Source organism: Bombina bombina, chromosome 9, assembly GCF_027579735.1.
Source record: "Bombina bombina isolate aBomBom1 chromosome 9, aBomBom1.pri, whole genome shotgun sequence".
Taxonomy (NCBI): domain Eukaryota; kingdom Metazoa; phylum Chordata; class Amphibia; order Anura; family Bombinatoridae; genus Bombina; species Bombina bombina.
Genome location: NC_069507.1, coordinates 251,737,544 through 251,751,540, shown reverse-complemented (window position 1 = coordinate 251,751,540; position 13,997 = coordinate 251,737,544). Strand labels below are relative to the sequence as shown.

Genomic DNA, 13,997 nt, shown 5'->3' with positions numbered 1-13,997 from the left:
AGGTTCCTGTGATTATGGACTGATGGAACTTTATATAAACAGGTTCCTGTAATTATGGACTGATAGAGCTTTATATAAACAGGTTTCTGTGATTATGAACTGATGGCACTTTATATAAACAGGTTCTTGTGATTATGGACTGATGGAACTTTGTATAAACAGGTTCCTGTGATTATGGACTGATGGAACTTTATATTAACAGGTTCCTGTGATTATGGACTGATGGCGCTTTATATAAACAGGTTCCTGTGATTATGAACTGATGGCACTTTATATAAACAGGTTCTTGTGATTATGGACTGATGGAACTTTGTATAAACAGGTTCCTGTGATTATGGACTGATGGCACTTTATATAAACAGGTTCTTGTGATTATGGACTGATGGAACTTTGTATAAACAGGTTCCTGTGATTATGGACTGACTGAACTTTATATTAACAGGTTCCTGTGATTATGGACTGATGGCGCTTTATATAAACAGGTTCCTGTGATTATGGGCTGATAGAGCTTTATATAAACAGGTTCCTGTGATTATGGACTGATGGAGCTTTGTATAAAAATGTTCCTGTGATTATTGACTGATGGAACTTTATATAAACAGGTTCCTGTGATTATGGACTGATGGAGCTTTGTATAAAAAGGTTCCTGTGATTATGGACTGATGGCACTTTATATAAACAGGTTCCTGTGATTATGGACTGATGGAGCTTTATATAAACAGGTTCCTGTGATTATGAACTGTTGGCACTTTATATAAACAGGTTCTTGTGAATATGGACTGATGGAACTTTATATAAACAGGTTCCTGTAATTATGGACTGATAGAGCTTTATATAAACAGGTTCCTGTGATTATGAACTGATGGCACTTTATATAAACAGGTTCTTGTGATTATGGACTGATGGAACTTTGTATAAACAGGTTCCTGTGATTATGGACTGATGGAACTTTATATTAACAGGTTCCTGTGATTATGGACTGATGGCGCTTTATATAAACAGGTTCCTGTGATTATGGGCTGATAGAGCTTTATATAAACAGGTTCCTGTGATTATGGACTGATGGAGCTTTGTATAAAAAGGTTCCTGTGATTATGGACTGATGGAACTTTATATAAACAGGTTCCTGTGATTATGGACTGATGGAGCTTTATATAAACAGGTTCCTGTGATTATGGACTGATGGAACTTTGTATAAACAGGTTCCTGTGATTATGGACTGATGGAGCTTTGTATAAACAGGTTCCTGTAATTATGGACTGATGGAGCTTTATATAAAAAGGTTCCTGTGAATATGGACTGATGGAACTTTATATAAAGTTCCATCAGTCCATAATCACAGGAACCTGTTTATATAAAGTTCCATCAGTCCATAATCACAGGAACCTGTTTATATAAACAGGTTCCTGTGATTATGGACTGATGGAACTTTATATAAACAGGTTCCTGTGATTATGGACTGATGGAGCTTTATATAAACAGGTTCCTGTGATTATGGGCTGATGGAGCTTTATATAAACAGGTTCCTGTGATTATGGACTGATGGAGCTTTATATAAAAAGGTTCCTGTGAATATGGACTGATGGAACTTTATATAAACAGGTTCCTGTGATTATGGACTGATGGAACTTTATATAAACAGGTTCCTGTGATTATGGACTGACAGAGCTTTATATAAACAGGTTCCTGTGATTATGGGCTGATGGAGCTTTATATAAACAGGTTCCTGTGATTATGGGCTGTTCATTTGAACTGGGGGCTTTTCCTTCCAGACAGCATATGCAAACATTGGAAGAATGTCTGTATTTTCACATTTAAATTAAATAATATTCCCTTAAAGGACATGAAAACTGCGGAATCTGTTGGCTCTCTACAAATAACCGATAATAATAATAATAATAATAATAATACATATTTATTTCATGATTAAGATAGAGCGTACTATTTATTCCAACTTTTCATTTTACTTCTGTTATGTAATTTGCTTTTTTCTTTTGGTATCCTTTGTTAAAAAGCATACCTAGCTAGACTCAGAAGGTGGGAGCTAGCTGCTAATTGGTGGCTGCACATGTATGCCTCTTGTCATTGGCTTAACAATGTGTCCAGCTAGCTCCCAGTAGTGCATTGTTTCTCCTTCAATAAAGGATACAAAATGAATGAAGCAAATTAGATAATAGAAGTAAAATGGAAAGTTGTTTAAAAGTGACATGTCCTTTTAATATATGTTCTGCCATATAACAAATATCACAATTACAATATCACATTTAATGATTCCATATAACAAATATTACCGTTACAATATCACATTTCAATATTGAGTCCTATAGAGATTTTGAAAGCTATAAAAATCAATGTTGAATGTTATTGAAATATTTGATCCTTTGAAATGTAACATTTGTTTGCAGAAAACATGTTCAGTAAATACTCATTGTTTATTAAACTTACGTATTCAGCAATCATCAGTTTTCGTTCATGCGCCACAACATTCACCTATGCACACGTATGAAACTAAACAATATGGTCAGAAAGATTGAAGTGCTCTGATTAGACTGCAAGCACACACACAATGTTATTAACTCACTTGGCATCAATAATTCATTGTCTGTGGTTTTCTCTGGCATCTATGAGGTTAAAGTGATACTGAACCCAAAATTTTTATTTCGTGATTCAGATAGAGCATGAACTTTTAAGCAACTTTATAATTTACTCCTATTATCAAATTTTCTTAATTCTCTTGGTATCTTTATTTGAAATGCAAGAATGTAAGTTTTGATGCCGGCCCATTTTTGGTGAACAACCTGGGTTGTTCTTGCTGATTGGTGGTTAAATTCATCCACCAATAAAAAAAATGCTGTCCAGAGTACTGAACCAAAAAAAAACTTAGATGCCTTCTTTTTCAATTAAAGATAGCAAGAGAACGAAGAAAAATTGATAATAGGAGTAAATTAGAAAGTTGCTTAAAATTGCATGCTCTGCCTGAATCATGAAAGAAAAAATGTTGGATTCAGTGTCCCTTTAACTCTGCTTTGTCATATTCTCATCTTATATGGCACTTATTATGTTTTGCAGGAAAAAATGTTGACACTTTATAAATAATATTTATAACAACAATATGAACAATAAAACAGTATTTTTTTTTTCTTTCTCCCTATTATAAAAAAGTATTTTTTGTTCTCTCTATCTCCCTATTTAGGGTGATGTCCAGAGGACAAATATCCAGGTGGATTTTGGTGATGGAATAGCTGTGTCTTACGCTAACCTAAGCGCAACTGAAGATGGCATTAAACACGTATACCAGAATGTGGGGATTTTTCGAGTGTTGGTGCAAGTAGATAACAACCTAGGATCTGATAATACAGTCCTCTATTTGCACATAACATGTAAGTAAGATTTTCTTCATTTTTAGTTAATATGAAGTCAAGCAATCATTAACTGCCAGCCTTAGCATGAAAAAAAGCAACTTGGCTTACTGTAAATGGTTTAATTTATTGTAATAATCACAGCAATGACACTGAGTAACGATTCTTTTTTTTAGTAACAATTACCCTTTCTGACATTTGTATCCCTATCCAGGATGTCATAATTATATTGCTTTAAAAACTTCAATATTATTAAAACTGTTAAAGAATGTTTATCTCTGATAAAAAAAAAGGTATTGGATCTATAACCTCAAACAAAAATATAGGTCATATTTATTTTTGTTTTCATGTTCTGTATTTATTTTATAATCCACTGTTTGTGACAGCAAATCTAACAGATATTTAGTAAGTTTAAACAACACATACAACAATGTTTAGCACTGTGTTTACTGTGTAGGGATGGGCAAATGTTTTTAAAAATTCAAAATTTAAAACGAATTTTGATAGATTTGTTCATTCAAAACAAATTTCTAATGTTTATATAACATTCTAACATTCTATTTTCAAATTTTCGTTTTCGAATTTTTTAATAAAATTTGAAAATATTTGTTTGAATAATAGAATGTTTAGTTATGTATTTATTCAATTTTGAAATGTAATATTTGAATTTGAATGTGACATTCAAATTCGAAATAGTATTTCTAGTCTACAACTGTGTTTAATAAATGTAATATTCAAATTTGAATGCTACATTCGAATGTCACATTCAAATTTGAAATAGTATTTCTAGTCTAATACTGTGTTTTTTAAATTTAATATTCGAATTCAAATGTGACTAGAAATACTATTTTAAATTTGAATGTGGCATTCAAATTCGAAATAGTATTTCTAGTTTACTATTGTGTTTAATAAATGTTGTATTCGATTCGACTGTGATATTCAATTTGAATGTGACATTCAAATTCAAAATAGTATTTCTAGTCTAATACTGTGTTTTATTAATGTAATATTCGAATTTGAAAGTGACATTCAAATTTGAATGTGACATTCAAATTTGAATGTGACATTCAAATTCGAATGTGACATTCAAAAACTGTAAATAACATTTGAAAATCGAATTTTTAAGAATATTCGTTCTTATCAACATTCTATTATGTAAATCGAATTTTTACAATAACATTTGTTCTAACTTTCAAATTCGAATATAAACACATTTGCCCATCCCTAGTTTACTGGAACCAAATGAAAAACTAACAAACTGTCCCCTACTCCAATGCATCAGCATTTTTGTGTGAAGTTCCTTGCTTTGCTTTTGGGGGTTTTCAGATTGTAACTCAATTAGAAAGCCCCTCCCCAATTACCCAGGCTTTTCAAGTGTCCTTAAAGGGATATTAACAACTAAAAAAAAAAAAATGCTAGACAGAATGATTTATTTAAAACAAAGACAAGCCAATAATGTGTACTTAAGATGTATATTAGTTGTTTAAATATTGGGAAAAAAAGTGTTAATATTAGTGTCCATCAGCAATGGGTGCTGACATTTTGTAGCCTAGGTTTTTGTTTCTCTGCTCATGCCAGTTAGGGACAGTTATACACAAGTCACTAGAATGTGCAACCAACAACTGAGTGCAATATAGCAGTATTAAGTCCAGAGTCTGCACTTCCCATTTAACAGGAATTGGAAACCCACAATTTTCAGAACTAAGTAGTTTACTAATGAGCTGTTTTCTGGGTCAGTGGAATCACAATCAGCTATTTTATTTGTTTATTTGCAGTGTTTGTTTCATTATTGTTTTGGAGAAAAATAGCTATTTACTTAACATGTGCCAGTCCTGTTTGTCTGATCAAATTGTTAATGTTTAGCAACAAATTTACAGGGCTAGTTTTTCACTTACCAAACTCAACAGCTAAAAGGACTTAGTTAAAAGGTCAGTAAACACCAGAATTTTTGTTGTTTAAAAAGGTAGATAATCCCTTTATTACCCACTCCCAAATTTTGCATAACCAACACAGTTATAATAGTATACTTCTTACCTCTGTGATTACCTTGTATCTATGCCTCTGCAAACTGCACCCTTATTTCAGTTCTTTTGACAGACTTGCATTTTTAGCCAATCAGTGTTGACTCCTAGAAGCTTCACGTGCCTGAGCTCAATGTTATCTATATGAAACACATGAACTAACGCCCTCTAGTGGTGAAAAACTGTCAAAATGCTTTCAGATTAGAGGCAGTCTTCAAGGTCTAAGAAATTAGCACATGAACCTCCTAGATTTAGCTTTCAACTAAGAATACCAAGTGAACAAAGCAAAATTGGTAATAAAAGTAAATTGGAAAGTTGTTTAAAATTGCATGCCCTATTTAAATCATGAAAGATTTTTTTTGACCTTACTGTCCCTTTAACCCAGGACAATTCCTTTTGACTTGTTGCAGAGTAGTCAGATGTAATATTAGTTTTGCACATTAGCAACACACACTGAACTTACTCCTCCATATTGGCTGATTTTAGGAAGAAACATCAAACACAGATTAACTACTCCAGCGCAATAAATTTAAATAAAATAATAATAACCTGCAGTATTTGGCTCTTTTCAGATCTGGACTTCTTGTGAAAGTGCAATATACAAAGATTTAAAGGGACATGAAACCCACATTTTTTCTTTCACGATTTAGAAAGAGCATATCATTTTAAACAACTTTCTTATTTACATATATTATCTAATTTGCTTATTTTTTTTATATCCTTTGCTGAAAATAATATCTAGATAGGCTCAGTCGCTGCTGATTGGTGGCTTCACACAGATGCCTCGTGTGATTGGCTCATCCATGAGCATTGCTATTTCTTATACAAAGGATATCTAAAGAATTAAGAAAACGAGATAATAGAAGTAAACTGGAATGTTGTTTAAAATTGTATTCTCTACCTTAATAATGAAAGAAACATTTTGGGTTTAGTGTCCCTTTAATTCTTAGTCCGTTGCCCTTTCACAAAAAGAAACCCAGCTCTGAAAGGACCCGAATGGCGCTGATGGACGCTATTTTCACCATTTGTTTGCTATCAAAACAGCTGGTTGCCTACCTATAAGCATCACTACATTCTATTAAATAAAAGCCCTTCTACCTGTGATGTCATCACTAAATTCATTCTAAACATCTTGATAGATGGAATGAAGACTTCACTTTGTTAAAATACAACTTGTAAGTTACAATTAGATATCAATAGCCCAAACTATCAACTTATAAAAACTTTATTGTCTTCTTAACAGCCCGATAAACATATTCCGTAGTATAAGTGAGACTCCATCAACCCTTCAGCCAATCACCTGACCAGTTTCACACTGTTCTTCTTTGTCAGATATCTGCATTACTTCTACCTTCATGTTCGGAATTCATTTAGTGTAGACTGATTTTTATAGAAGCCTTAAAGGGACATGAAACACAGTATTTTTCTTTCATGATTCAGATAGAGAATGTTAAACAACATTCCAATTTACTTCTAATATTTAAATGGCTTCATTCTTATCATATACTTTGTTGACTAAAACACAATGCACATGGGTGAACCAATCACACGAGACATCTATGTGCAGCCACCAACCAGCTGCTATTGAGCCTATTTAGATATGCTTTCAACAAAGGATATGAAGAGAATGAAGCAAATTAGATGATAGAAGTAAATTGGAAAGTTGTTTAATATTGCATGATCTTTCTAAATCATGAAAGAAAAAATTGTTTTTTTTTTTGTCCCTTTAAGGGAATTGGGATGTGGAGGGAAGGAGGTAAGATTTTAATGTTGGTTTAAACACTCTCAAGAACTTAGTTACTTGTGGTTTTATTTTCTATTCGCTAAACCCAAAAATCACCATTCTGTTTATTGTCAATCTGCGCATTTCTGGATTACGGAATGTGTGATTAATAAAGATAATAATTTTATGTTATTTATAGGAGTTAATACATTTTACCCTTTAGGAATATTAACAGTAAAAGCATTTTGGTATTGTAATCACTAGAAAAACACACTGACAATACCGTCAGAAATTGTTATATACTGAAAACAAACTCAAGATCATCCCTATTTCTTTTTTATGACACGATGAGTCCACGGATCATCTTAATTACTAATGGGATATTCACCTCCTGGTCAGCAGGAGGAGGCAAAGAGAACCACAGCAGAGCTGCTACATATAGCTCCTCCCTTCCCTCCCACCCCAGTCATTCTCTTTGCCTACGTTAGTGATAGAAAGAGGTAAAGAGAGGTGTTAGATTAAATTCTTCAATCAAGAGTTTATTATTTTTAAAGTAGTGCAAGAGTGTGCTACTTTGTTCTAGGGTGTAGCGTAGTCCATATCAGTCTCTATAGTAGAGCTTTTGGTGACTTTAGAGCAATGGGAACTTGTGGGACATAATTCTCACTGCGCCTCCCATACATGGTTTGCTGCCCTGCTTGTAAAAGTCTGAGGGAAGAGATAACTCAGTACTTTTTATTTCCACAGGCCAATGTGAGGAGAAATTGAGGACCTCACAAGCCCGGTGGGCTGCCTTAATGCCGGGCAGCAATTTAAGGTAAGTGCTGATTTTTATTTCTGGGGACACAGAAAGATTGGCACTTTTTCTATACTGGGGGACACTAGATGACATTATCCCTAGGTGTGAGGACATGTTATTGGGCAGTGATTGCAGGCACTGGGCATGGAGAAGTGGCTCTAATTTATTACTAGCATCTGACAACCGCTTTGTTTTACTCTAACAAGCCGTCTGGAGGGTTAGTTTTATTCTCATGTGCGACCGCATGTATGATGTGTCGCATGATAGATGTAATTTTTACTCCCCTGGACGTTTTCTACTGCATAACTGACGGGAGGCTTTTTTATTTCTTGTTAGGATGGGCACTAGTTCTCTCGGCGGCTACACTTTTATAATTTAGCCGCCCGGGAGGTTTAGCTTGTTACGCCCACGATGGGTGGAGCTATGCTGTGCCTCATGTTTGTGCGCCATTATTTTGGGGCAATCTGTACTCCCAACGGCTTTATTTAGCGTTTCTAGCTAACCGGGACTTTTGCTTTATGACTGGCACATTTTGTTTGGGGCAAGTTTTTCTTCTGGCGACTTTATTTTATATATTCTTGTCAGATGGGATTATTGCCACCATGATTCTGCCGGCGTCTGTTTCTAATAAGGTATTTAGCCGCCCAGGAGATTTGTTTTGCCACGCCCACGATGGGCGGAGTTATACTACGCATCTTGGCGCACCTTTGCTCTTAACCGTTGAATCAGACAGTTATGGTGGGTTTTCTCTGCTGCGTGACAAAAACTTGTCAGACTTTACTCTGGTTTTAGAAGTTTTATTTCCCGGATACTATACAGTTGCCTTCTATTTCTTAGGGTGTCAAGTCTCCTCAGATTCTCTGAGGTTTGGGGATTGTTTTTAATTTTTATGTTAATTAATTACATAACAATACAGTTGTTTTTAAAAGACACAGTAATCCTCATTTTTAGTTGTCCAAATGGTGCTTTCAGTCTCAATACACTAAATTACATAAATCTGTTATTGAAATAAACGTTTTGCTAATCTAAGTTTTTTCTACACAGAAAAATAAAAAGTTACTGTTTAAAATTTAAAGAGACAGTAAGATCTTTTATGTGTTAATTTACTGATGTGTAAATACGTTATGCAATATTTGCAGGCTAATATAAGTTACTTCTGCACAGAAAAATAAAAAGTTACAGTTTAAAATTTAAAGAGACAGTAAAAAATGTTTGTGTGTTAATTTTTATTAAGAAACTCCAGCTGTTTATTTTTGTAAATTCATCCTTTGACTCAGGATGGACCAGGAAGCCCTACAACTAAAAAAAGTTACAGCTTAAAATTTAAAGAGACAGTAACATTTTTTATGTGTTATTCTTTATTAAAAAAGTTCCAACTGTTTATTTGAGTGATTCATCTATGTGACTCAGGAGGACCCAGGAGGCCCTGCTAGGGGTCTCTTGTGTTAGGATGGGATGCCAATGTGGTACTCCCAATCCTTTTCTATTTCTCTTTTCTTGAGAGATCTTTAATTGATAAAAAAAAATAAACTTGTTCTGATCCTACTCCTCTTTAGGCACATGCTGCTTAGGAGTCTATTGACAAGGGTCAAGTTATGCCACAAATTTCTCCTAAGGTGTCCCAAAAAATGTATAGCCCACATGCAGTACCCTGCATTTCCTCTCACACTCCACCTGGAGTTATCTTGTATTTAATGCATTGTCTGTTTTTTCCACGCTGTAAAAGGGAAAAGGGCAAGAAGACATATTTTCAATCAATGAATAGTGTGATTGATTCAGTTGTATCTGTTCCGAATGTTTCTTTCCTGTAACTGAAGGAGGAAGATACTTCGGTAGTATCTGATGAGGAATTCTCAGACTCAGATGGGGTAATACCTTTATTTGATCCTAAGTTTGTTGTCCTTCTGTCTTAGCTTGAATACCTACATTTGCTACTTGAGGAGGTTTTAGCTACCCTATGACCCCGACACTACCGGCGAAGTCTAGTCATGAGAGTCCCGTAGGTTACACTAATATTGTGACGTGCCCTTCAGGGTGGAAGCATTTCCTGTACCAGATAGGACTATAGAATTTTTGCTAAGGCATGGGAGATGCCCTTTTTCTCCTTCCCTTAAAGGGAATACGATAACCAGGGTGGATAAAATTCCACGCTAGCCAAGGGAGATACTATTTGAATGGAGGATAGTGGTTTCTTAAGGACTCTATGCAGGAGAAAGACCCTATGGATAGGGTTTACATTGTCAACCTGCGGCTGGTATGGCTACTGTCTCCAGTGCGGCGGTGTACTGGTTTGATGCATTGTCTGTTTCTATTGGACAGACACCCCTCTCGCAGGGATAGGTTAAGAGCCTTTAAGTTAGCAGTTTCCTTTAATACAGAGGTTTATTAAGTTGGGAGCTATGATGCAAGCTTTGCCATATTGACCCGCAGAGTTCTATGGTAAGATCTTTGTCTGCGGATGTTTCATCTACAGGATGAGAAAAATAGCGTAAAGGGACGTCAGATAATTTTGTTCCTTTCGGGATTTCTAGGGAAATCATTCCACTCCTCCCACGCAGAAGCAGTTTAAGCTTTCCTGGGGACCCTATCAGACTTAGAATAGGGGAAAACAGTCCGAGAAGCCTGCTGTTGAATCAAAGACAGCATGAGGGGTATGCACTCGATTCGTAAGGGGCAGGTTTTCCTTTTTCAATCAGGCCTGGTTTTGTGATCTTGATCCCTGGGGGGTGTACATTGTGTCCCACGGATACAATAAGGAGTTCATGACTTTTCTCATAGTAGCAGGTTCCTGCTTTCAAGACATAGGGAGAGACATTCTTACACAGTGTACAGATCCTCTCCGACCTGGGAGTGACAGTTCCTGGTCCAATGCAGGTATGAGGTCGGGGATACTATTCCTATCTGTTCATGGTTCCCCAAAAGGAGGGAATTATCAGACCTTTTTTTGAATCCACACAGGGTTCTCAGAGTGCCGTATTTCAAGAGGGAAACTATTTTTCCATTCTTTCTTTGGTCCAAAGGGGTCAATTAAGACCATGGGGGAAATTGAAGGATGCATTATAAATGCATGCTCCCATCAACAAGGACCATCTTAATTTTCTAAGGTTTGTCTTTTCGAGACAAACATTTCAACTCGTGACCTTTTCAGGCCTGGTCACAATTCTCAGAATTTTCTCGAGGGTTCTGGGTTCCCTGTTGGTGGTACCCCGATTGCGGAAACTCTGCAGTGACAACATTCTGGTTCAGGCAACTTCCTTTCAATGAGCAGGATTACCCACAATTTTTTCTGTGGTCTAAGGTTAATTTGGAAAAGAGTTCCTTAGTTCCAACTACAAGGGTGGTTTTTCTTGGAAAGCTATATTAGTCTCTTCATCAATGAAGCTGACAGTAGTCAGGAATTCAAGATTTTTTTCTTTCAATTCTTGCCTAACTCGTCAGTCACATCTGTGGCTCAGTGCAGCATTTAAGAATTATTTGGTGGTTATCTCTGGATCTTTGCTCCCAGGGAACCTGCTTTCAAAGTTCTTCTGGGTGAGTGGGCCAATAGTTAACCAGCCTGTGGACTGGGGAACTGTTTGGGGCCTTCTAAGAGCAGGGAACATGGACTCGGGCGGAGTTTGTTCTTCCCATAAGCATTTGGAAGTTAAGAGTGATCTTTAATCCTCTCCTAGCCTGACCTCAGCTTCGGCGGGGTTTATCAGTTAGATCTTACTTCACCCGTGGTGGGATTATGGCTGGGAGTGCTTTACAGCCTGATTCTCCATGGGGTCAGTTGCAATTGAATTTCATGACTTCTCGTCAAAATGTTAAGCGCCTGAGGTACGGATTGAGGTCAAAGATACCTCAGGCTGTTCTAATAGAAGCCTTGGCATTAACATGGATTTTCAATATGACATATTTAATTCCTCCATTTGATTTTTCTCCTGGAGCCTTGGCTCGTACTAGGCAGGAGAGGGCGTCGGTGGTTCTCATTTCACAGGCGTGGTCCGCAGAATTGGTATGCAGTCCTGGGGGACATGTCCGTGGATGAAGGACCTTCTATGTCAGGGACCTTCTTTAAACGAAAATATTTTCCCTGAAGTTATCTACTGGAAGATGGAAGCTTTACTTTGTACAAGAGTAAATTAGTAACTGGTCATTGAGACCATGAATCAGGCGCGTAAACCTGTGTCTAGAAGATCTTTACCCATATGATATGGTGTCAATATTTATACTAGTGCGATTCCAGTGGATTCTCTTAATGTTTATAGGGATCAGATTCCTAGAGTTTTCTACAAGTCATAGCTGCCTTGTCTATTTTATTTCAAGTTCGTCTGGCGGTCTTCCTGGACATACTATTGTTGGTCAGGCCTTGATCAGAATCAGACCTGTGTTCAAACCAGCTTCTCCTCCATGGAGTTTGAATTTGTTCTTAGGGACATTCCTTAGATATTAAATTGTTATCTTGGACAGTTTTTATTTCTTCTGCTCTCAGAGTGTCAGAACTCTCGGCATTACAGTATGAGTCTCCTTATCTTATTTTCAATTCAGATAAGGTAGATTTACGTACTAAATTGGGATTTCTTCCTAAGGTTGTTTCTGATCGGAACATTAATCAGGAAGATTGTTGTTCCTTTCTTGTATCCTAATCCTTTTCCTCACAAGGAAAGACTTCTGCACATTTGGACGTGGTCCGTGCCTTAAAGTTTTACCTGCAGGCGTCTAAGGACTTTCGTCTGTCTTCTTCTTATTTGTAGTTTTCTCAGGAAAATGTAAGGGACAGAGAGCTACGGCTACTACTCCTTTTTGGTTGAAGAGTATCATACATTTTGCAAATGAGACTGCTGGACAGCAACCTCCCGGGAGAGTTACAGCTCTTTCCATGAGGGCTGTTGCTTCCTCATGGGCGTTCAAAAATGAAGCTTCTGTGGAACAAATTTACAAGGCTGGAACTTGGTCCTCTCTTCACACTTTTTCAAAGTTCTACAAATTTGACACTTTTGTCTCGGCTGAGGCCGCTTTTGGGAGAAAGGTTCTTCAAGCAGTGGTGCCTTCCATTTAGGTTCCCTGTCTTGTCCCTCCCATATCATCTTGGGTATTGAATCCCATTAGTAATTAAGATGATCCGTGGACTCATCGTGTCATAAAAAAGAAAAGAAAATTTATGCTTACCTGATAAATTTATTTCTTTTTTGGCACGATGAGTCCACGGCCCACCCTGTTTTTGTAAGACAGGTTGTGGATTATGTAAACTTCAGACACCTCTGCACCTTGGCTATTCCTTTCTCTTCCTAACTTCAGTCAAATGACTGGAGTGGGAGGGAAGGGAGGAGCTATTTAACAGCTCTGCTGTGGTGCTCTTTGCCTCCTCCTGCTGACCAGGAGGTGAATATCCCATTAGTAATTAAGATGAACCGTGGACTCATCGTGTCAAAAAATAAATAAACTTATCAGGTAAGCATACATTTTCTTTTTACACCAAATGAGGACAGAACTTAATAATTAATATATATTGCTGGAGATACCTGCCAGCCAATCAGCATTAATAGCAAGTATCTATCACCCAATGAGAAATCAGTTATGATATGCACAACTAATACTACTATATTACTTTTATTATACATTTTTTACTTAAAGGGATAGTCTAGTCAAAATTAAACTTTCATGATTCAGATAGAGCAGAAAATGTAAGCAACTTTCTAATTTACTCCTTTTATCAATTTTTATTTGTTCTCTTGGTATATTTATTTGAAAAGAATGTAAGCTTAGGAACCAGTCCATTTTTTATTTATCACCTGGGTAGCGCTTGCTGATTGGTGTCTAAATGTATCCACCAATCAGCAAGCACTACTTAGGTGCTGAACCGAAAATAGACCTTCCTAAGTTTACATTCAAATAAAGATACCAAGAGAACGAAGAAAAGATACTTAAAATTGCTGCTCTATCTGAATCATAAAAGTTTAATTTTGACTTGACTATCCCTTTAACATTTCTTTTTTACAAAACAAATATTTCTAAATGCTGTTCCTTTTTATATGAGTAATAACAAATGATTGAGCCCGATGTCCCTTTAAGAGATTAAGCTGTAAAACAACAGAAATATGTTAATAAGCTTT

General features: G+C 36.2%; 1 protein-coding gene across 1 annotated transcript in view; it reads left to right on the top strand.

Annotated features, from left to right (window-relative positions):
- The window catches only part of LOC128640533 (VPS10 domain-containing receptor SorCS1-like), a 1,407,808-nt gene that overhangs the window by 1,119,599 nt on the left and 274,212 nt on the right, over window positions 1-13,997 (top strand). The window contains 1 exon segment of the mRNA XM_053693005.1: window positions 3,194-3,380. Coding sequence (XP_053548980.1) covers window positions 3,194-3,380 — 187 coding nt within the window.